Genomic DNA, 23,803 nt, shown 5'->3' on the forward strand with positions numbered 1-23,803 from the left:
CCCACATTGGTGAGAGTTTTTTATCATGAAGCGGTGTCGAATTTTATCAAATGCTTTTTCCGCATCTATCGAGATGATCATGTGGTTTTTGTCTTTTCTTTTGTTGCTGTGGTGTATCACAGTGATGGATTTGCATATGTTGAACCAACCTTGTGACCCTGGAATGAATCCAACTTGATCATGGTATATGATCCCTTTTATATGTTGTTGTATTTGGTTTGGTAATATTTTGTTGACGATTTTGACATCTCCATCAAAGATATTGGCCTGTAATTTTCCCTTTTTTTGGTAGTGTCTTTGTCTGGTTTTGGTATCAGGGTGATATTGGCTTATAGAATGACCTTGGGAGTGTTCCCTCCTCTTCAATCTTTTGGAAGAATGAGAAGGATAGGTATAAGTTCTTTGTATATTGTAGAATTCCCCATTGAAGCCATCTGATCCTGGATTTTTGTTTGCAGGGAGTTTTTTTAAATTATAGATTCTATTTCACTTCTAGTGATTGGTCTGTACAAATTATGTTTTTTCTTGATTCAGTTTTGGCAGGCTGTATGTTTCTAGAAACGTGTCCATTTCTTCAAGGTTTCCACTTTGTTGGCATATAACTGTTCATAGTATTTTCTTCTTAATGATTTCTTTTGTATTTCTGTGGTATCAGTTATTATTTCTCCTCTTTCATTTCTTATTTTGTTTATTTGAGTCCTCTCTTCTTCTTGGTGAGCCTGGATAGAGGTTTGTCTATTTCGTTTACCCTTTCAAAAACCAGCTCTTGCTTTGATTTTTTTCCCATTTTTTAAATCTCTGTGTTATTTATTTCATCTCTAATCTTTAGTATTTCCTTCCTCCTGCTGAATTTAGGTTTTGTTTGTTCTTCTTTTTCTAATTCTTTTTTTTTTTTTTTTTGCGGTACACGGGCCTCTCACTGCTGTGGCCTCTCCCTCTGCGGAGCACAGGCTCCAGACGCGCAGGCCCAGCGGCCATGGCTCACGGGCCCAGCCGCTCCGCGACATGTGGGATCTTCCCGGACCGGGGCGCGAACCCGTGTCCCCTGCCTCGGCAGGCGGACTCTCAACCACTGCGCCACCAGGGGAGCCCTCTAATTCCTTTAGGTGGCAGGTTAGGTTATTTATTTGAGTCTTATTTATGTGTGTTTGAGGAAGGCCTTTATTGCTATGAACGTCCTTCCTAGGACTGCTTTTCTTGCCTCCCATAGATTTTTGTATGGCTGTGTTTTCATTGTTGTTTGTCTCGAGGTATTGTTTGATTTCTCTTTCATTTCCTCGTTGACCTATTATTGGTTTTTTAGTAGCATGTTGTTTAGTCCCTATGTAATAGGTTTTTTCTCATTTTTCTTTCTGTGGTTGATTTCTAGTTTCATGCCTTTATGGTTGGAAAAGATGCTTGAAATAATTACTATCTTTAATTACTTATCCTCAATTTGTTGGGCTTGTTTTGCGTCCTAGTTTGTGGTCTGTCCTAGAGAATGTTCCATGCGTGCGTGAAAAGAATGTGTATTCTGGTTTTTTGGATGTAGTGTCGCTGTAGATAGCAATTAAGGCTAACTGTTTTATTGTGTCATTTAGGATCTCTTTTGCCTTGTTAATGTTTTGTCTGAAAGATCTGTCTGTTGATGTCAGTGGGATGTTAGTCTCTTAATATTAATGTATTCCCATCAGTTTCTCCCTGTATGTCTGTTAGTATTTATGTGTTTAGATGCTCCTATATTGAGTGCACATAAGTTAATGAGTGTAATATCCTCTTCTTGTATGGATCCTTTTATCATTATATAGTGTTCATCTTTGTCTTTCTTCTTTGTCTTTCTCCATGGCCTTTATTTTAAAATGTATTTTTTCTGGTACGAGTATTGCTGCCCCTGCTTTCTTATTGTTTCCATTTGCATGAAATATCTTTTTCCACCCCCTCACTTTCAGTCTGTATGTGTCTTTCACCCGAACATGGGTCTTTTGTAGGCAGCATATTGTAGGTTCTTGTTTTATTATCTAATCTGCCACTCTGTGTCTTTTGATTGGAGCATTTAGTCTATTGACATTTAAGGTAATTATTGACAGGTATGTATTTTTTGCCATTTAAAGTCTTGTTATCCAGTTAATGTCTTCTTTGTTCCTTTCTTCTTTTTGTTTTTCCTTTTGTGGTGTGATGGTTTTCATTTGTATTATGCTTGAATTCCTTTCTTTTTGGTTTTTGTGAACCTGTAGCGTGTTTTGATTTGTGGTTACCCTTGTTTTCAAGTGTGTTAACCCGTTGCTATATCTGCTTGCTTTAGACTGGTAGTCATATAAGCTCAAGCACATTGTAAAAGAGCTACATTTTCTTATTCCCCTCCCCCACATTTTGTGATTTTGATGTCCTATTTTATATCTTCATGTTTATCCTTTTGCTGTTCACTGTAGTTATAATCGCTTTCACAAAATTTTTTTGATTGTTTCTTAAACTATATGCTGGCTTATTTAAGTGATCTTCAATCCTTTTATATATATGCCTTTCCTATTGCGATTTTCCCTTTCATATAGAAAACCCAAAACATGTTTAATTTTGAAAAAATTCAGATATACATAAAAGTAAAAATAGTGTAATGAACCCACATAGATTCACCATCTGGATTCAGTAATTATTAATATTTTATCATACTTTTAAGTGAAATTTTGATTCGCTAAATCTGTATTTTGTTTGTTTTGAGGGGGAAATACAATGCAAGACTCAACAGGTGAAGAGGGAAAGATTAAAGTCATTTGGCAGGAGGGATCTAGTTTTTAACTTTTTTTTTTTTTTTAACTTCAGCACTAGCCAAGAGCTTAGAAGATACTCTGAGCCAAACTGCTTGCATTACTCAGCAGGCTATTGTGGCTCAGAATGCTGCGGTCCAGGCTGTCACTGCCCACGCCAACATACTGAAAACAGCCATGGACGATTCTGAGGTGGGCCAAAGAATATTAGACATGATTTCTTCCTTCTAAGTTGGGCTTTCTCTCACTAAGCGAAAATGAACTAGAATGATTGTCTTTTTAGAAAAACAAACAAAAATGAAAAAAAAAATTTCAGGTGTTCTTGTTAATGAATTTTATATATAGTGCTTTATCTCACAACGGTGATGTGGTATAAGAATTAGTTCAGATTTGCTTTCATATCTTAATAGTGCTTGACTGTATTTGTTGTTTGCCTTTTTTCTTTTGCTTTAAAATCACCAGCCATTTTTTAAAATAAACTTTTTTTGTGAGATACTTTTAGATTGACACACAGTTAAAAGAATAATACAGAGATCCCAGGTACCCCAAAACACCAGCTACTTTAAATGCTTATGTTGATTATTTAACTTACATTGGACACTTCAAAGAATAAAGTAATTACACTAATTAAAATGTAATACTGGGACTCGGGGCTTCCCTGGTGGTGCAGTGGTTAAGAACCTGCCTGCCAGTGCAGGAGACCCGGGTTCGAGCCCTGGTCCGGGAAGATCCCACATGCCGTGGAGCAACTAAGCCCATGTGCAACAACTACTAAGCCTGCACTCTAGAGCCCGTGAGCCACAACTACTGAGCCCATGTGCCACAACTACTGAAACCCATCCACCTAGAGCCCTTGCTCCCAACGAAAGTATCCACCACAGCGAGAAGCCCGCGCACTGCAACAAAGAGTAGCCCCCACTTGCCGCAACTAGAGAAAGACTGTGCACAGCAGCGAAGGCCCAATACAGCCAAAACCAAATGGATAAATAAATAAATTTATTAAAAAATGTAATACCGGGACTCAATAAATTTCCTTTATAATTATTCAGTTATTCGGTATATAAAAATGTATCTTGACACCAAGTCATTTAAAGAATAAAATGAAATAGAGAACCTATAAATCTCAGGAATCAGGATCATGCATGATCTGTAAAGTTACTTTGCCACCATGACTGTGGTTTTTAAAAAATTTAAATACACTTCAGATTGCTTTCGTTGTATGTATGTGCATCACGAAGGAGTTAAATTAGACCTCTGTTGCAAACAGTCAAGAAACTACACCCTTTGAAAAATTAAAAGAAAATTCTGTTTTGTTCAAAGTCCACAAGAAAAATTTAAATCTTAGTCAGAGTTCAGTCAGGAAAGTAGAAACCACACAGAAAATATTTACTATGCTGGTTATACACATGTATAGAGAAGACTGGAAGTTGCATGATATCAGGAAGTTGAGTTCAAACCCAAGTAGGTTCTTTCAGAAGGACAGTGATTAGAAGCTTTAGATGTCCATGGTACTGCTTTGGTGGAAGGCTGCATAAGAGGGTATTTCCTCTTCCCACTGAACACATAACATGTAGTGCAGGTGGATTAGACAGTATGAGATCGTTTACAATAAAGATGTTACAACTAAAGGATACTTCATAGTAGCACAGTTAACCAGATTAGGGAGTATTAGCTGGTGTTAACAAAATAATCAGAAAAACGTATTGAACACAAGTTTTGAAGTGTTAAAAATTGATCCCAACTCTGTTGTTTGTAGTAAAAGAAGCTGTAGGTGCACATGGGCTTGTTCTGTAATATATACTGAGTTAATTTCTCAAAGCATTGTAAACAGTTGGACCAGGCTTGATCATAGGGGAATCCGATGTCTGTTTTACAGGACAGCTTATCCTTGGACCTCTATAAACAGGAATACCTGTTTTGGCCCCCAGATATGTCATTGACATTTACATGATTCATGAGTCTGTTTGGGTTAGTTATGAAGAGTTATCTTAATACAATACCAGGGTCTTGTAACAGCATATGATAAAGTCTTGGAAAATTTTTTGTACAGGATACTGATATGGCCCAAACCAGCAACATTTTTTGATGTATTTTATTTTGCAAGATGGCTAAAGTGGCAGTTCACTGAATCTTCAACTTGATGATCCACACCATGAAATTAATTGGTTTTGTCACTTTGCAACAATCTACGTAGAACATAAAAATTAGAAAAGTGAGATACAAAGATAGAAAAGAAGTACCAACGATTTCTTCTAAAAGCGGGGGTTCTTAAGCTAGAGTTGGGTCTGTGGATGGAATTCAGGGGCTCGCTGAACTTGCATGGAAAACATCTTTATTTTCCCTAACCTCACAAGCTTCTCCTTCAGTTACGAAGAGTGACAACAAAAGTAGTAGTCATGGGCTTCCTTGGTGGCGCAGTGGTTGAGAGTCCGCCTGCCGATGCAGGGGACGCGGGTTCGTGCCCCGGGCCGGGAAGATCCCACATGCCGCGGAGCGGCTGGGCCCGTGAGCCATGGCCGCTGAGCCTGCGCGTCCGGAGCCTGTGCTCCGCAATGGGAGAGGCCACAACAGTGAGAGGCCCGCGTACCGCAAAAAAAAAAAAAAAAAAAGTAGTAGTGTTAGTAGTATCCATAACTTTATTACCAAGAGAAAGCACAGGTATTTTCATATTACATTATGGTACTTACAGATCTCTTGAAATATCATTTATACCCATCACTACTTCTGGATTAGGGTATTTATTAGTTCTCCTACTAGATCTTGGTTTCTATTTCACAAAATTTAAAGATGTATATTTTATGACCATATTTCAGTGTAATTGGGCTTCTCTGCAATCCAATAGTTTCATTTTAAGCATTTAAAAATGTTACCCTGAGAGGCTTCCTCAGACGGCCACAGTGGTCCGGTGGCAGGGTTCATCCTGCCTTAAGGAACTTGGTTGTTTAAACTTTCCATTGATAATGGATGTACCTTTAAAATCGAGATCACACTAGATGTCAGTAGGAACATAATGTGGAGAATTGCTTGTGAATGACCCAAACCAGAGGCATTACTTTTGCTGAGCCCTATTCACCTTAAAGTAGCAGGCCTAGGGCTGCAGAGGCAAAACCACTTCTGTTTCTAACAAGGGAAGATACGGGTTGGGCATCCAAGGCCCAGGACGCTGCACTGAGATTGCACTCATGTTTTAGGTGTGCAGCAGCCCCTGTAGTGGCCCTCTTTGGGTGACTTGAAATATAATTATTGAACCAATTCAGTCATTTTTTTTCTTTGATAAAAAATATTTCATTTTGGCCTTCCCTGGTGGCGCAGTGGTTGAGAGTCCACCTGCCAATGCAGAGGACACGGGTTCGTGCCCCGGTCCGGGAAGATCCCACATGCCGCGGAGCGGCTGGGCCCGTGAGCCATGGCCGCTGAGCCTGCGCGTCCAGAGCCTGTGCTCCACAGCAGGAGAGGCCACAGCAGTGAGAGGCCCGCGTACCGCAAAAAAAAAAAAAAAAAATTCATTCTTTGGTAATTTAGTATGTTCCTATTCCTCTCTAAGGTCCTAGCATAGTATATAATTACCCCTCAGTATCTGCCACGGATACCAAAATTCACAGATGCTCAAGTCCCGTAGTTGGCCCTCCTGCATCTGTGGATCCAGCCAACTGCAGATTGTGTAGTACTGTGTTGAAAAAAATCTTTGTATAAGCGGACCAACGCAGTTCAAACCTGTGTTGTTAAAAGGTCAACTGTACTTTGAAGAGAAGCCATAAGGTGGTTTTTGCTTCATATCTACACATAATATACTACTTTAAACTATATGTACTTGGCAAAAGAAAAGGGAGGGAAAAAAATTCATTTAAAATAGTTAATAACTAATTTAAAAATAGTTTTAAAGAGTTGAAACAGTTCAAATAACATTCCGCTCATTGTTTATATGATGCAAAGTGAGAGGGGGATGCAAGCTGGACTCGCGTATGCCACGCCTTCAGTGATCGGCTTTCTTACACCTCTCTTGTGTGAGCGTCTTGCTGCACTGAGTGTGATTATAGTGTTAGAGGTGGTTTTTGGTTTTGGTATGATGTATCCCCTAAGTATTAGCCAACTCTGCTCAGTTGAAGAAGTAGCAGTCAGTTCCAGTGCTGGAGCAAAACACGTTAGACCTGCCTAAGGAATTGTCAAGGGAGGCATATATACATATATAAGATAAAATTCACATTCTGTAGAAGTCAGCTCAAGGTGGAGTGGGGTTCTTGACAGTAGTTGATTTTCTCCTTAAAAATTATGAAGGGTCATTTATTAGGGTGATGTTTTGGAGGAGTAAGGACCCTACAAATGTGAAAGCTTTCTGCTTATTCTTACTGTGATTTCAGTGGGCCTGCAAATAAGAAAATTTTAAGCACCAGTGCTTCATTGAAGAATGATTTAATCAACAAACAATTCATGACAATTTACTGTTCTTACTAATCTTTTCTGCTTCATATCTCCTTTGGAGACTCTGATAAAAAAATATCCTGTCTCCTTAGAGAATGCTTGTGCGCTGGAGCACAGTCTTTTACAGTTTTGGTGCGGGTGGTTGATGGGAGATGGTTCATGGATTTCTTTGAGCCTGTCCGTGAACATTAGATTAAGAGTTCCTCTTCCAGAGAAATGTATATAACTTCTTACCTTTGACTTTCATGTCACTACTTTCTGCATTTAGTCTTGTTATTGTGACAATAATAGCAGTTATTCGTGTTTACATAATTAAAACTTTTTGTTTAGATTGCAGGTGACAAGAAGTCAGCTCAGTGGCGCACAGTGGAGGGTGCACTGAAGGAACGCAGAAAGGCAGTAGATGAGGCTGCCGATGCCCTTCTCAAAGCCAAGTAATTACTCATGGACTTTAACAAGTAATTAGGGCCTCCTGGTGACTTTCTTTGTACTGTCTGCATAGAAAGAGGAGGCAGAGAAACCCTTCCATCCCCTCTCCGCCTGTACTGTATTGGTGATAGGAGCACGGAAGCTTAAAAGGGAGAGAGGGAATAAAATATTGATATACAATCCAGCCAAAATAAACTTGGCAGACTATATAAAAGATTTTGTATAAACATCAAGTTTTTCGGGCTTCCCTGCTGGCTCAGTGGTTGAGAGTCTGCCTGCCGATGCAGGGGACACGGGTTCGTGCCCCAGTCCGGGAAGATCCCACATGCCGCGGAGCGGCTGGTCCTGTGAGCCATGGCCGTTGAGCCTGCGCGTCCGGAGCCTGTGCTCCGCAACGGGAGAGGCCACAACAGCGAGAGGCCCGCGTACTGCAAAAAAAAAAAAAAAAATCAAGTTTTTCTTTGGATTATTATTTAGGTGATATGTATTCTACAGATTTACTGAGGCTCTGCCATCGTTTCAAGATTTTTCTGGGATGGCTTGAGCAGTTTTATTAGAAATTAAAGTATGTCACAGTCTCTTTGCCTTAACTACCAAAGTAGTTAGCGTATAATGAGTCTAGTTTTATGCCACCTTGACCTTTCCTGGAAGTTGGCTAAAACTAGAATCAAGCAAGCAAACCAAGTACAAGATCAGCCTCTGACAATGGGAACCTACATTTGAATAAAGAGCTCTAATCAACATTATGGAATTGTTATTGGGTGGGCCAAAAAGTGCCTTCGGTTTTTTAGGTAAAAATGAAAAACATATTTTTCATTTTCTCCAAGAACTTTATTGAACAATGTTTCACCCTTTTGTTCCACCGCCTTCTGCCCTTTTTCAGGCAACTTCATAATTCCATCTTCCCAAAACTTTTTATCTTTTTGAGCAAAGAACTGTTCGAGGTGCCTTTTACAGTCTTCCCGGGAATTGAAATGTTTTCCATTAAAAGAATTATGTAAAGACCAAAATAAATGAAAATCCGAAGGTGCAATCCATGTGTGGTGAATACGGTGGATGAATCAGAACTTCCCAGCCAAGCTGTAACAGTTTTTGCCTGGGCATCAGACGTGCAGTCTTGCGTTATCCTGATGGAAGATAACGTGTTTTCTGTTGACTAATTCTGGACGCTTTTCGTCGAATGCCACTTTCAGTTGATCTGATTGGCAACAGTACTTGTTGGAATTAATCGTTTGGTTTTCCGGAAGGAGCTCATAATAGAGGACTCCCTTCCCGTCCCACCATAAACACATCACCTTCTTTGGATGAAGACCGGTCTTTGGTGTGGTTGGTGGTGGTGAATTTCTCTTGCCCCATGATCTCTTCCATTCCACATTATTGTACAGTATCCACTTTTCATTGCCCATCACAAATTTGTTTTAAAAATGGAATGTTTTCATTACATTTCAGTAGAGAATCGCAGGCGGAAATATGGTCAAGAAGGTTTTTTTCCGCTTAACTTACGTGGAACCCAAACATCGAAGCGATTCACATAACCAGGCTGGGGCAAATGATTTTCAGTGCTTGATTTGGATATTTTGAGTATGTCGGCTATCTCCCATGTGGTGTAACATAGATTTTTCTCAGTTATTGTTTCAGTTTGATCACTATCGACTTCAACTGGTCTACCTGACCATGGAGCATCGTCCAGCAAGAAATCTCCAGCACGAAACTTCGCAAACCACTTTTGACATGTTCAATCAGTCACAGCACCTTCTCCATACACTGCACAAATCTTTTTGTGCGTTTCAGTTGCTTTTTTACCTTTCTTGAAATAAAGTATAATACGCGGAAAATGTTGCTGTTTTTCTTCCACCTTCAATATTAAAATGGCCACACAAAAAATTCACCGATTTTGATAATTCTTTTTTTAAATGCGTGCTGATACGACAGCTGTCACATACAATCTAACAAAATTGTTTAAGTGCTACTAAAGCCATCTTACGGAAAAAACCGAACAAAGCTTTTGGCCCACCCAGTCAATATTTGTCATTCAAAATTTTGCTGTCTTCTTAACAAAATATTTAGAGAAAGAGAAGCCTTCTAATAAAGCCAGCATATCTTTTAGGAGATTGAAGGCATTATGCTCACATCAGTAGCCCATGAGTCCGGGCTCTGAGTTCTGTGTTTTGTGGTTGGGTAGACCATAGTCCATCCAGCCTGAATCGTGAGGGCTCCTGAAGACCCAGCTATTTGCTTAGCTCTTAGGCCTCCTCCCTTGCCTTTGCTTTTCTCAAGCTCTCACTGGCAGGGGAGTCAACTAATCCTTGCAAAAGCTGCCATTTATTGAGTGCTCCTGATGTAGCAGGCACTGTGCAAGGTACTTAGCATGAATTACCTCTACTCCCTGTATAAGGGTGAGCAGCAAAGGAGAGTCCGGTCTGGGAGCTGAATCCAAGTCTCTCTGGTTCTGAAGCCTGTGTGTTCTCCTGTACACCATGCTGCTCGTCCGGTTCACTCTATAAATCTGGCTTCTCACCAAGGTGTTTTCAGTTGTTGGTGAGGAAAGGTTCTCTGCCTGTTGACTGAAAAAGCACTGAGTAGTTTTTTCCAAATTAAATTTTTCATAGACTTAACAATTGTTTGTCATATTCTTTAATAAAGTTGATAAGGACTAATACTAAACCTTTGTTTTGTTATATTGGTTTCCAGAGAAGAGTTAGAGAAGATGAAAAGTGTCATTGAAAATGCAAAGAAAGAAGAGGTTGCTGGGGCCAAATCTTATATAACTGCTGCAGAGGGGAAACTTCACAACATGATAGTTGATCTGGATAATGTGGTCCAAAAGGTGTGTTTCTTAGATCTTGTACAAGTATTTTTTATTTTTAAATGTAATTGTTCTGTCAAAGGATTTTTAAGAATTCTGGAAAGTAGTAAGATTCCTATCATCTTTCTCTCTTTTCCCTTGAAAAGAATATTAGTTGTAACTAATCTTAAAAACTTGCTTTGGACACAAAGTGGATTCTTCAGTATTGTTGATACTTTTTATAATAGGTAAATAGTTGCTCGTGGTCATTACCACTTACGGAAATCTCACAAGTCTGCATTTGTGATGTGTATGGGTAATTTCCCGTGACCCAGAGAAAGAGGGACAGGGACACAGTGAGATGGGACAGGGCCTGCCCACGGCACTTGAATAGAATTAGAAGGAAACAAAGACAAGACTTACATTCCTTTTTCTGAGCTTGAGATCTCTTTCTAGATATTGCTTACACAGTCACAACCAAATGTAAATAAATCAATGACTATGACTTCGAATATTTTGGAATGTTTATGGTACTTTTTGGTCATTTTAACCACATACCCCTTGTGTCTGTTCAGGTTAAAGCAGCTCAGTCTGAGGCTAAGGTCGTGTCTCAGTATCATGAGCTGGTAGTCCAAGCCCAGGATGACTTTAAACGAGAACTGGACAGTATTACTCCGGAGGTCTTGCCAGGGTGGAAAGGGAAAAGTAAGTACAGCTGACGTGTTGGTACTTTCCCTTTTTTTTTTTTTTTTTTTTCTTAACAACTGATCAACTGATCTAAACTTGCTTCAGCTCCATTCTCTAGTCTAAACCCCTCTGGCATGCATACCTCATCTGATACGCAGTATCGTGTTTTCAGCATTTTATTTCAGTCGCACCTGTGACAGGTGACATACCTGGTTTAGCCATGGTGGACGCAAGTTCCAGCCAGTGTAATTTGGAGTCTAAGTGAGTGAAGTGACATAACCCTGACTCTGTTAGCATATTCTATATATGTAAACTTATTCAAAACCTTTGTGACTTTCAAAACATCCATAATGAATTACTTACGGCACACCTTACGACTGCTCTGTGGCAACGCTGGTTGAGAACTCACCCAGGGCTGCTGGGTGGAAAGGAAATCTGCTGTGTGGCCTTCAACTTGCCAGTAGGTCAGACTGCATGGAACTTGGATGACTCAACAGTTACACGTTGTAACTGCAGGGACCAGTCACCTTTCCTTGAAGCTCTGTGAGCGTAATAAGAACCACGGGGATTACCAGGCTCAACAAAATCAATACAGTACTTCTCAAATGCCAGTGTCTGTTAGAAACTGGACATCAGGTAGCACCTGAAGAACTGGCATTACAGACCTCTCTGGGGTGAAGGCGTCAAGGCTGCATCACAGAACCGTGGCTGGTCTAAGGAGCTCAGGTAATAAGGACAGTGCAGGAATTTTAACAGCATCATAGCCACCCAAGGAGATGTCATGGCAAGAAGTAGAGTCAAGGCTGTTATTAACTCAGATACGTAGGTAGTTTTTTTAATGTAGCTGACTCACTTAAGAGGGAGATAGATACCAGATGCTTGTCAAAGCAAAAAATAAAAGCAAGACTTGTAAGAGAGGATTAAATGGAGAATCACACAGAGTTTAGTGTGGGAACCGTGAGTCAGTCTTATCTGAACGTTGTTGGTTAAACTTGTTTAACTGACTAGCAGCAGAGGGGACAGTGTGGACAGTGTGTCCTTGAGCAGGCCTGCTTCAGCCACATGTGTACCGTTTCCCTCACCAGCATCTTTCAAGGGCTGGGCTTCACTGAGGTTACAACTGAGACAGATGTGATTATCCCAGAGACATCCTCCTCCACAAGCCACTCTACCACGTTACCTTTTCTTAATCCCTCTGAAATACTCACTGGTTTTTGTTGGTCGTGTGTGTATCTCTGTCCATTGGATGTAAGCTCCTTGGCTTAAACCTGACGTTGGTAGATAGTAGGGAGGCTAGGTTGGCTGTAGTAAAGTAAATAAGGTTGAAAGGGCAGGTCAGGCTTTGCCTGTGGAGAGTTAGTTATGAGTGCCGTCCCTAGAAATTTGCATTCTCTCACCTAAAATACTTGTCTTTGGTCTTCCCAGTAGGCTAAATCCTACTCATTTTTCCATGCCAGCCTGTGAAGTTTTTAGCTTAAAAAATTTGGAGACCTGGGTTAGGGGGAATTCGTTGTTGGTCCTGTGGTTAGGACTCCGTGTTTTCACTGCCGAGGGTGCAGCTTCCATCCCTGGTCAGGGAACTGAGATCCTGCAAGCTGCGTGGTGCGGCCAAGATAAAAAAAAAATAAAATAAAAAATTTAAAAAATTTTTTTGGCTGATGAGAAAAATGCCCATTGTAAAGCATGAAAACATTAAAGCAGGTGTTCTCAGCTCAGGGCATTTTTGACCCCAGAGAATATTTGGCAATGTCTGGGGACAGACTTGTCACGTTGGGGGGTTGTACTGGCATGTAGGGCAGAGGCCAGAGACGCTGCTCAGCATCCTACAGTGCACAGAACAGCCCCTCCAACTAATGATTATCTGGCCCAGAATGTCAGTAGTACCAAGGTTGAAAAACCCAGCATTAAAGAAACGTATCACATAGAAAGGGAAAATCCTCTGCAGTGTAATCTTTGGATTATTTTTTAGAGGGAGGAAGGCGACCTCCATTTAATTTCTTCTTTTTAAAATAGATTGAAAGGTACAAGTGGCACCTGCTGACGGTTTTCCCTTCCAGCCATGCCTATAGCTGCAGAGTTTTCCTGCCAGTGCTACTGATTGCTTGTGTCCCTCTGGAGATAGTGACTTATTCCATGATTACCTCAGCCCTCAATATATGTTCTCACTTCTGAAATCTGAACTCTTTTAAGACCTAGACTAAGCTCATTAGTACTGACTTGTGTTACCAGTTATTTTTCTCTTAGTCTTATTTCCCTAAGTTATAAGTATCCTGGTGATACTCATCTGTCTAGTACTTTTTCTGTGTTCTCCAGAGCTGAGCACAGTGGCAAACGTAACAATATTTAGCTAACATTGTTGAGCATTATTTTATGTCTAGCACTGTGTTCTGAGTGCTTCACATGTAGTAACTTTTTTAAAGTTCATAACAGTCCTTTGAGGTAAGTTTTATTATTATGCCCGTTCTATAGATGAGAAAACTGAGACACAGAGGGCTTAAGTAGTTTGTCCACGTTTGGGGCTAGGGCCAGGATCTCATTCTTACCTATTAGCCTCACTGTTCTCTGGCTGATCGATTTGTATTGGCAGCACAGGACCCCCTTTTGAGCTTTTGAGAAGAGGAATGATGTGATTACCATAAGTAGGAAAATTCATTTTTATGAGCTTGAGGGTGAGCTTGACGTAGGGAGGGATGCTTCAGGGTAAGGAAGCTATTCAAAGCTGCTGTAGTATCTGAGGGCAAAGTGATAGGGATCACCCAGTGTGTATGCCAAGGGCACTGAAAATGAGGAATAGGACAGAGACTTAGAAGCGATCATTCACCAATCGTTTTGTTTTGTTTCTGGCTGCACCTGTGCGTCTTGTGGGATCTTAGCTCCCCAACCAGGGATCGAATCCAGGCCCCTGTCAGTGAAAGCGCCGAGTCCTAACCACTGGACTGCCAGGGAATTCCCAGCAACTGGTTTGTTGAACCATAACTTGTATCTAGTGAAGTTGACAACGTATATACTCCCGATCCAACGGTTCAGTTCCTAGGTCTGAGCTCAGGAAGACTCACACAGGTGCTCAGGAAGATTCATTAAAATGTTTATAGCAGCACTGTTTTTGTAAGAGCAGAAGAATCAAAGACACTTAAATACCACACATATGTCAGTGCAGATGAATGACCCAGACCATTTCTCTTGAACATAAATGTTAAGGAAAAGCAAAAAGTTGCAGAAGAATATGTAAAATAGGATACCACTTACATGAAGCTTAAGAACATGTAAAATGAAAGTCTGTATTGTTTAAGGATGCGTGCATATGTGAAGTATAACAAAATGAATGAAAAACACTATTCAGATAATGGATACCACTGTGGGAGGAGGGAGGAGGAGCCGCTAGAAGGTGTGCACATGGGTGTTGCCAGGATGAGAGAATGAGGTGCAATTTGTAGGTTGTCAGTATTTCCTTTATTGCTAATAGACTAGTATATGTCGCCATACTTGCGTGCCATGTTGAGACTGACCTATTATCTCTTAACCTTGTCCATCTTTTGCCAGTTTTTCCTGCAGCATTGGGACAGATCCCTGTGTCTTTGGTTGAATACCAGATTAAGTAGTTGAACTTTTAGAGCCATTTTGGATGAAACATACTTGTCTTTGAACTTGTTGAATCCAGGGGTCATACCCAGGATGTTAAGAAGCTTATTCTGAGAGGCAGGAGACCGGCTGCGGGTCCCCTCCTGTCAGGGCTTCACGCAGTGGTACTTGTGGTCATGGTGGGGAGCATCATCCAAACTCTAGAATGTTTTTTTTTTCCTTACTGCCACGTCAGGGAGTCATAATTCTTAGTTTAATTTGCACACATTAAGCACAAATTTAATGTGAGTTCACTGTTTTCAAATTTCCAAAGAAGAAAAATTAATTTCTTAAGTATTTGCAGTGTTAAGAGAGGCGTGGTATTGAGAACACAGCCAGGACTGTGACTTCGTGAAATAGTCTACAAACTGATGCAAATGGGATAAACAAGAATTGTAGTTTCCATGTAAAAACTAACTAAGTTGATTGCTTTACAAAAGTAGTTGGAGATGAGTCCCCAGAAACCAAGACTACTTTAATATCATTGACTCTCTTGTTTTCTGAAATGTTAGAATTTACCTTGATTTATATATTTTCTGATCCTTTAAAAAAAATTCAGGAAATAAACTCATCATTTTGCTTTCCACTACTAAAATATGCTTTTTCTACTACTAGCTTCTGGTTCCTTCTTTTGGATATTCCTATTTAATGATTAATAACTGAAACATGTACTTACTTTTTTTCAAACTTATTCTTTTTCTTTGTAGGTATTTCTGACCTAGGTGAGTAATTATGTGTATTTTATGTTTAAAGACTTCTGTTTTGAGTCTTAAAAGACTCAAGTCTTACTTTTTTGCCTATGATTCTTATACTAAACCATCTAAATTAATCTAAAGTAGAATTACGTTGCATGTGATAAATCTGATTTGTATATTTTTGTCATCCGTGTGCTCTCAGGAACAAAAATGTTTTCACTATGTGATTGGAAACCTGTATAGATATATAGATATATATGTATTTACATTTTTAAGTTTTTATTTTGTAAAATTTGAAACGTTAAAAATAAGAAAACTATAATGAACTCCTGTTTCCCCGTCGCCCAGCTTTAGCAGTTACCGACACATGCCTGCTTTTGTCTCATTTATTCCCTCAACTTGTGTTGAAGCAGATCCCAAACATTATATTCTTCAGCTTGTAAAAACTTTCAGTATGTTTTTTAAAAAATGTGATCACCATACCATTGTCCCAGTCCACAGTAATTCCTTAATGTCATCAGATATATCTCTTAAGTGTTCAAATATCCCTAATCACTTTATAGAATGAGTTTTTTTAGTTGTTTTGTTCAAATCAGTATCCAGAGGAGCTACACATGGTGAATTTGGTCAATAAATCTCTCATCCTCACTTCGTTTTTTTGCTTTTCAATCTGCGTATTGTGGAATTGAGTTGTTTATCATAGTATTTCCCATATTCTTTATTTTGCTGTTAGAGCCATAATTCTTAACCTGTGGTAATATATCAGAACACTTCTGGAGTGTGAGATTGGGGAAAGAAAAAAAAAAACATCAGAATCAGAATCTTTGGGTATGATTATTTTTAAAAGCTCTACAAGTGCTTCTGATGGACACCTCTGGCTGCAGATCACTGTCCTGGATAATAATATCTGTGTAAGAAAAAGTAGAGAACTCTTATGAGGGAAAAGTCTGAGAGAATTTGGATTTGATTCAAGTTTTCGCAGGAAATGTAGAAGTGAGTACATTTGTAAGCTTTGTATTTATTTGTAAGCTTTGTCCTTAGAGGCAAAATTATGGTGAGTTATAAAGCCAATTTATAATCAGTTCAGATTGGAAGTACTGCTAATTTGGGTTCCTGGAAAAAAACAGATTCTATACCTGGAGGCCTCCCTGAATTATTTTGCTTGGGATTGAAAACGCTTAGTTGCTGGCCATGAGCTGTGAAGTTCTGATTACACGGCAGCCTCTACATCTCTTTTTAAATGTCAGCTCCTCTTGGCTTTTCTTCCTAGCTGTTTAAATTACAATCAGTTGAGGCAAGTTACCTTGTAGATGTATGATTTTGGTGAAATCATTAACATTTTCATGTGGTTTTGTTTAGCTGACAGGCTGTCCACCGACGACCTAAACTCCCTGATTGCTCACGCGCATCGCCGCATCGACCAGCTGAACAGAGCGCTGGCCGAACAGAAAGCCACGGAGAAGCAGCACATTGCCTTAGCCTTGGAGAAACAGAAGCTGGAGGAGAAGCGGGCGTTTGACTCTGCAGTGGCAAAAGCATTAGAACATCATAGAAGTGAGATACAGGCTGAACAGGACAGAAAGGTAAAGAAAGGAGCAAAACTGCCTCATGTTTAAAGTGAATCTAACTTGTTTGCTTCTAGAGGTAATCCATCAGTCACTGACTTTAACGTACCAGCTGTAAGTCGGGCCAACCCCCGTCTTGAATGGAACTTTGGCCCTTGTTCTAGTCAGAACTTCTGGGGAAGGATTGGTCTAGCAGAGAGCCTTTATGTTGAGCTGATGCAGGAGTGTCAGAAAGTAGCTGCTGGCATCCAGGATTATCTAGCTTGCCTTTTCCCAGTGGAGCCTCTGTCCGCTTAAGCAGTGCTGAAAGAGTCTGTTGGATTCCCAGTATATTTTTCTCCTCAAGTGTTTTTTTTTGTTTCTTTGTTTGTTTATTTGGGGTTTCTTTGGCTGCAACACATGGCCTGCGGGATCTGGTTCCCTGACCAGGAATTGAACCCACGCCCCCTGCAGTGGAAGTGCTGAGCCCCAACCACTGGACCCCTCTCTGCAAGCGTTTCTAAGTAGTTAGTGGTGAAGCATGGATGAAATAGCTGTAGTCTTCTGTCTGAGCACATCATGTATTAAATAGATGTCTACAGGCTGAGTTGGGAACCCGACTACTCATCCTACCTTCGCGTTTTCTCAGCTGCACGGTTGACCATTCCCTCCTCCTTTTTTAAAAAAATTAATTAATTTATTTATTTTTGGTTGCGTTGGGTCTTCGTTGCAGTGCGCAGGCTTCTCATTGTGGCGGCCTCTCTTGTTGCGGAGCACGGGCTCTAGGCGCACGGGCTCAGTAGTTGTGGCGCACGGGCTTAGTTCTCCGCGGTATGTGGGATCTTCGCGGACCAGGGATTGAACCCATGTCCCCTGCACTGGCAGGCCTATGCCTAACCACTGCGCCACCAGGGAAGTCCACTTCCTCCTCCTTGAAGCTCTTTCTTCCCTAGGCTGCCAGACCCCCCACTTGCTGGCCTTTCCCCCGCCTTGCTGCCTTTGCTTAGCCTTCAGATATCGGCGTGCACTGGCATTGTTCTGAACCCTTTTATCCATCTAAGCTGCCTCTAGGTGCTCTTCGCTAGTCCTGTGGCCTTGAAGTTTAAATACCGTCTATTACTGACACTTATATTGCTGGCTCTGACCTCTGCCTTGGCTTCAAGGGCTGTCCAGCAGCTGACTTGGTGTCTTCACCTGGATTTTCAGTAGTCATTTCAAACTCAACATGTTCAAAACAAATTTCTTGATTCTCTCCAAACTGTCTCCCAGCCCCTCAGCTGTTTCTGTCTAAATAAACCTCCATCCACTCAGTTGATCAAGCTAGAAATCACGCTCAGTTGTTCCTCCATCAGTTTTTGCATCCAGACCATTGACAGAGTCTACCAGCTCTGCATTCAGAATAAATCCCTCAACGCTCCACTTTTCTCTCTTTCAGTCACCACCACCTTAGTTCAGAGTATCATCTTAACAGGGTCCCTGTTTGCATACCCATCTTTCTATGTCTATTTACACAGGCAAGTGGTCCTTATAAAATGTATTCCTATCAGACACTATGCTGCTGAAAGTTCTCCACTGACTGCCGACTGTATTTAATATAAAATCCAAATTCTTAACTTATACCAAAGAAGCCCCTTGATCTCATTCCTGTTTGCTGTGAGCCAGGCTTCCCTTACTTCCCTTATTTCCCTAATGTACCAGGTACCTTGGGTTTTTTTGGTGTTGTTTTGGTGCCTTGACCACATCTTTTGCCCTGGTGTAGCCCTGTCTTGTTCCCTTCAATCTAAAGTAGAGTCTCTATATTACTTTCTCTCATATTGTCCTATTTATTTTCTTAAAAACAAGTACCACAGTCTGAGATGTCCATTTTGCCTGTCACTGATTCCTCTCTTGAAATGTATACTGCAAAAGAGCAAGAAGTTTGTCTGCCTTGAGCACCACTGCATCCAAGCTTATAGTAGGCACTGCCTGGCACAGGGCTGGCACTTCATAAATATTTATGCACTGACTGAATGGGTTCATTTATTAACTATATTGTTGCTGAGAAAAAGGAAGTTATGATTTCCAGGTAATTAGTATTAAATAATTTGTAATATGACCCATGGCTAATTGTTAGGCCAGACATTATAGGCTTTTCATAGTTTTGGCTTGATTTGGCCTGTGTTGAATCTAAATTCATACTAAAATAAGCAGTTTCAGAGGAGCTTTCTTTGTTGAGAGAAACTGTGTTCAGTAACTGTCAGATATTTGTTCCTTTTCCTAACAGTTCTGCAGGGTAGGCATTATTATTCACAGACAAGAAAATGGAGACTTAGAAGATGAATAATTTCCCTAAGGTCACACAGATGGTTGCGGTGAAGCTGTGTTTGATCCCAAGTCTTTGTAGTTATTTCTGTGGTCTCGGATTTCTTGATTCTCAGGGGAGCATGTGATGCAGGAAATGACAGTGTTTGCTTTGTACAGGAGGCAGCCTGGTGATATGGAAGAAACTCAAGTCTGGGGGTTAGAGAGACCCCTGTTTGAAATCTGATTTCGCCACAGCCTTGCGACATTGTCTGAGTCACCTTCCAACATTCAGCTTTCTGATTCGTATGAGAATTCAAAATAAGAATGTGTTCCCATGCACGGCTCATCATAAGGGGTTCTGGACGTGGAAGCTGCCATCATCATGGTTACTGGTCTTTCTCTTTTGCTAGAAGCGTATGTGGAGAATTGAGAATTCCTCATCACTGTGCTTGGCCTCACAGGTGGAGGAAGTCAGAGATGCCATGGAGAATGAAATGAGAACCCAGCTTCGCCGCCAGGCTGCTGCCCACACCGACCACTTACGAGATGTCCTTAGGGTCCAAGAACAGGAACTGAAACACGAGTTTGAGCAGGTGAGGACCTGTCGTAAAGCATCGTCTCCCCTTCAGCCTCCTTTTCCCCTTTACGTTATAAACAGTCTCTGCTTTCCTTCTGATGTGCTCCATGTCATTCAGTCTGAGAGTGGAAGAATGGGGACAGATTTCTAATGGTGCCTATCCTTGCTGGAGGGGGACTTTTGTATATTTCACATCTGCTCCTTTTTACATAAAGGTGTGCCTGTGTGTTACTGATCAGATGTGTTTTGTATTTATGTCCTAGTCATTCGGAGCCTTCAAAGCTTTAAGGAAGGTTGGTTCAGGGGGTTTCCGGAATGCAGGTAATAATACTTGACACATGTATCACCTGCTTTATCTCCACAAACTCTTGTGGATTATGTGGTAGTTCTGAGATTTTTATATTTGAGGAAACATCCCGGAGAGGTTAAGTTTGGAAACCACAGCAAGCCATCAGGATACCTTGAATCATAATTAGTTTCTACTCGGCAAGCCATTTATAATATATTAATGTATTATTTTGTCTCACAAGAAGGGAATGAGGTTTTCCAAGTAAGGAAGTCCTCCAGAAAACTGAAATGTATACCAGTATGAAAAGTTATATGACTTTGAATTCTCTTTGATGAGCATCTTGAGAAAAATGAACTCTTAAAGTGGAAGATATTGAATACAATTTAATGTCTGGGTGGCCATACAGTTACTTTATTTTCTAAAGTTGTCATTTTCTCATTTTGATAGACTTCTTTCTTCCCCTCCTGGTCTTCTTCCTCTAATATTAGGTTCCACCAGTAAATTTGTAGAAGATGAAACATCACCTATGCTTTAGGAAGCTTTTGAAACCTTACACCTAATGTAGGAGTTTCATGACACCAGTTTTGAGATGTTAAAGGCCCTCTTTACTTTTGGAGGCAACAGCTACTGGAAGACTCAGTGGCCCGATAAGTGACATGCACCGTGGTAGCATCACTCCTCTCTGTGCACTATTTACCATTGCAGGACCTGTCTGAGAAACTCGCGGAACAAGAAATACAGTTTCGTCGGCTCAGTCAAGAGCAAGTTGACAGCTATACTCTGGATATAAACACTGCCTATGCCAGACTGAGAGGAATCGAGCAGGCTGTTCAGAGTAAGCACGTGGACCTCTTACAGCTAATTTCCTTCAGCCCTACTTCTTAGGGTAAATTCTTGCTATAAGGATAATGGTATACATGCATTGACATTAGGGAATCAAGATGCCGAAGGCCCTCTAATAACTTTTATTCATTTCTTAGACAATTAGCCCCAGATTTGATAAGTTTGTAGTATAGAGAGTTGTGCGAAGAAATTTAAAAGGATCTAAAAATTAAACCTAAGTAACTTCAAGTTTTACTCCTTATGTGACCGGCATGAGATCACAAGGCAGTTTACCCAACACACTCTGGTTGGGTCTCACGTGCCCTGAGTGGAGAAAAAGGTCAGTGTGCTGCATGTTCGCCCTCCAGGCTCTGCCGTTGGAGGGTTACCTGGAGGTGGTGGTTTGCTGGTTCCACCCACCAAATGGATGGTGGTGATTTGCTGGTTCCACCCACCAAATGGATGGTAGTTATGCTGAGGCCTCCATGTGCCACACTGGAAGGGAAATGTCCTGACAGTGAGGATTTTATTAATAAAATGGGTTTCTGTGGGATGTGATGGAATCTTTTTTGTCAGATAAGCATAGCAATAAGCTAAGTACTCAGGAAATTTCAAGATCCAGTAGTCCGTTTCTTTGTAGAAAGTAAAGCTTCTGATGGCCTTAATGTAAGTCTTGGCTTAATTTAAATAACACATTTCTTTCTCAAACATTTCTAAAGATAAATGTATCTGAATTAGATACCCTGCATCTCCTAGATGTCACAGGAAGAAAGAAGGGAGACTCATCTGTGCACATCCACCCTCCCAGCTTTCTCCACGGCTACAGTAAAAACAAGTCCTCAGCAGATGATGTCGTGCCTTGTTGCCTCTTGTGAAGAGGCCAGCTAGGAAAGAACGCACCATAAATAAGTGGTGGGATGGGCTTGGCAGAGGCTCTCTCCAGCCCCGTCTTCCACTTCTGTGGAAGGTGTACCAGTTCTCTCTGTGTACGAGGACATAGTCAGGTGGAGAAAAAAGTCTGTCTTTGCCTTTTTTTTTTAATAGGTCACGCAGTTGCTGAAGAGGAGGCCAGAAAAGCCCACCAGCTCTGGCTCTCGGTGGAGGCATTAAAGTACCGCATGAAGACGGCATCTGCAGACCTGCCCACTGTTCCCCTGGGTAGCGCAGTGGAGGCCATCAAAGTCAGCTGTTCCGATAGTGAATTTGCCCAGGCTCTAAGCGCAGCCCTCCCTCCAGAGTCCCTGACCCGTGGGGTGTACAGTGAAGAGACCCTTAGAGTCCGTTTCTATGCCATCCAAAAACTGGCCCACAGGGTAGCCATGATCGATGAGACCAGGAATAGCTTATACCAGTACTTCCTCTCCTACTTACAGTCCCTGCTGCTGTTCCCACCGCAGCAGCTGAAGCCACCAGCAGAGCTCTGCCCCGAGGATACAGACACATTTAAGTTACTGTCATATGCCTCCTATTGCATTGAGCATGGTGACCTGGAGCTGGCGGCAAAGTTTGTCAATCAGCTGAAAGGGGAGTCCCGACGAGTGGCACAGGACTGGCTGAAGGAAGCCCGAATGACCCTAGAAACTAAGCAGATAGTGGAGATCCTGACAGCATACGCCAGCGCCGTAGGAATAGGAACCACTCAAGTGCAGCAAGAGTAAAGGTCTAGGAAGAGTCTTGTCACATCTCATGTCAACGGAGATCGGCAGTAATACATGAAGGCTTGGCAACAAGGTCTCAGAATTGCCCAGAAATGAGCAGGTGGCAGGTACTGTCCTAAACGTTAACACCTGTCGCATTTATACTGTTCCTTTTCGCTGTCATGTCACTCAACTCCAGGAGCACTTTATTTGCAACTTGTGTAACATTTTCTGTTTTTCAGGTTTTACTGATCAGGCTTGTGAGCCAATCAGAATCATGTTTGTGGTCACTGTTGCTATTGGTTTTGCCCTTGGAGCAAACTGAATAAAACAGAAATTGAAAACTGAGTAGCTTATCCCTTTTCAAAAAGTATCACTTCTAGTTTGTTGTGTATATGGAAAATTTCCTTGAGAAGCAGAAGTAGCAACTCCTGGGCGCTCAGTTTCCAGGCTGTGAACCGGGTTTCAGAAGCCCTAGGCCTGTTCTTGGCCTCCAAGGTCCTAGTGAACTGATTCCTGCTGGTCAAACTCAAGAGTGATGTAAGTATAAGCCAAAATGCCAATACATTTATAATTGGAGATACATCATTCCAGTGATTCAAAGGCACTAGAAATAGTCTGTATCCCAAACTACGATTGCTACCACAGGGAAAAATAATATTTTATACTGGGATCCAATACACCCGCACACACCCTTATATGCATGTACACATGAAACAGTTTCTGGAACCATTGCTTCTCCTTTCTACTTGTGATGTACTGTGTTCTGGTCTGTGGCATTAGAAAAATGTTGGTGTCTTCTCTACCCACAAATTAATTCCACAGCCCTCAGAAAAGTTCATGGCTCCCAGTTCTGGAACACTGGTAGTTGGCCTTGCTCCTTTCTGGTATGTGGACTGTGAATCTCTCCATTGAAGTGGGGGTGGTGAGCCTGGAATCTTAAAGGGGTTCAATAATTTTGTGGTATATTTGAACTGGATTGCTGTAAAACCCAGAGAACTTGCTTACGTGGTTCACTTCTCTGAAGATTACAACAGTTGCCATATTGGGTAAACATTAACCAGTGTTTCACCTTTCATTTTTTACTTCATGAAGTTACCGTCAACATATTTTTTCAAAATCATGTTTTTCTGCTGAGGTTTTTTTTCTTTTTTATAAATTTATTTTATTTTTGGCTGCATTGGGTCTTTGTTGCAGTACGCAGGCTTCTCATTGCAGTGGCTTCTCTTGTTGCGGAGCATGGGCTCTAGGCGCGTGGGCTCAGTAATTGTGGATCG

General features: G+C 41.1%; 1 protein-coding gene across 3 annotated transcripts in view; it reads left to right on the top strand.

Moving 5' to 3' along the window:
* IMMT (inner membrane mitochondrial protein) overlaps positions 1 to 22,874 on the top strand; it is a 46,090-nt gene extending 23,216 nt beyond the window's left edge. For all 3 annotated transcript variants that reach the window (XM_060117978.1, XM_060117979.1, XM_060117980.1), the window contains exons 7-14: positions 2,797 to 2,933; positions 7,491 to 7,594; positions 10,281 to 10,416; positions 10,950 to 11,079; positions 16,734 to 16,957; positions 19,663 to 19,794; positions 20,773 to 20,902; positions 21,934 to 22,874. In XM_060117978.1, coding sequence (XP_059973961.1) covers positions 2,797 to 2,933; positions 7,491 to 7,594; positions 10,281 to 10,416; positions 10,950 to 11,079; positions 16,734 to 16,957; positions 19,663 to 19,794; positions 20,773 to 20,902; positions 21,934 to 22,547 — 1,607 coding nt within the window. In that variant the 3' untranslated portion in view covers positions 22,548 to 22,874. The remainder of the gene's footprint in view (positions 1 to 2,796; positions 2,934 to 7,490; positions 7,595 to 10,280; positions 10,417 to 10,949; positions 11,080 to 16,733; positions 16,958 to 19,662; positions 19,795 to 20,772; positions 20,903 to 21,933) is intronic.
* The last annotated feature ends 929 nt before the right edge of the window (positions 22,875 to 23,803 follow it).

Source organism: Mesoplodon densirostris, chromosome 14 (genome assembly GCF_025265405.1).
Source record: "Mesoplodon densirostris isolate mMesDen1 chromosome 14, mMesDen1 primary haplotype, whole genome shotgun sequence".
NCBI classification, from domain to species: domain Eukaryota; kingdom Metazoa; phylum Chordata; class Mammalia; order Artiodactyla; family Ziphiidae; genus Mesoplodon; species Mesoplodon densirostris.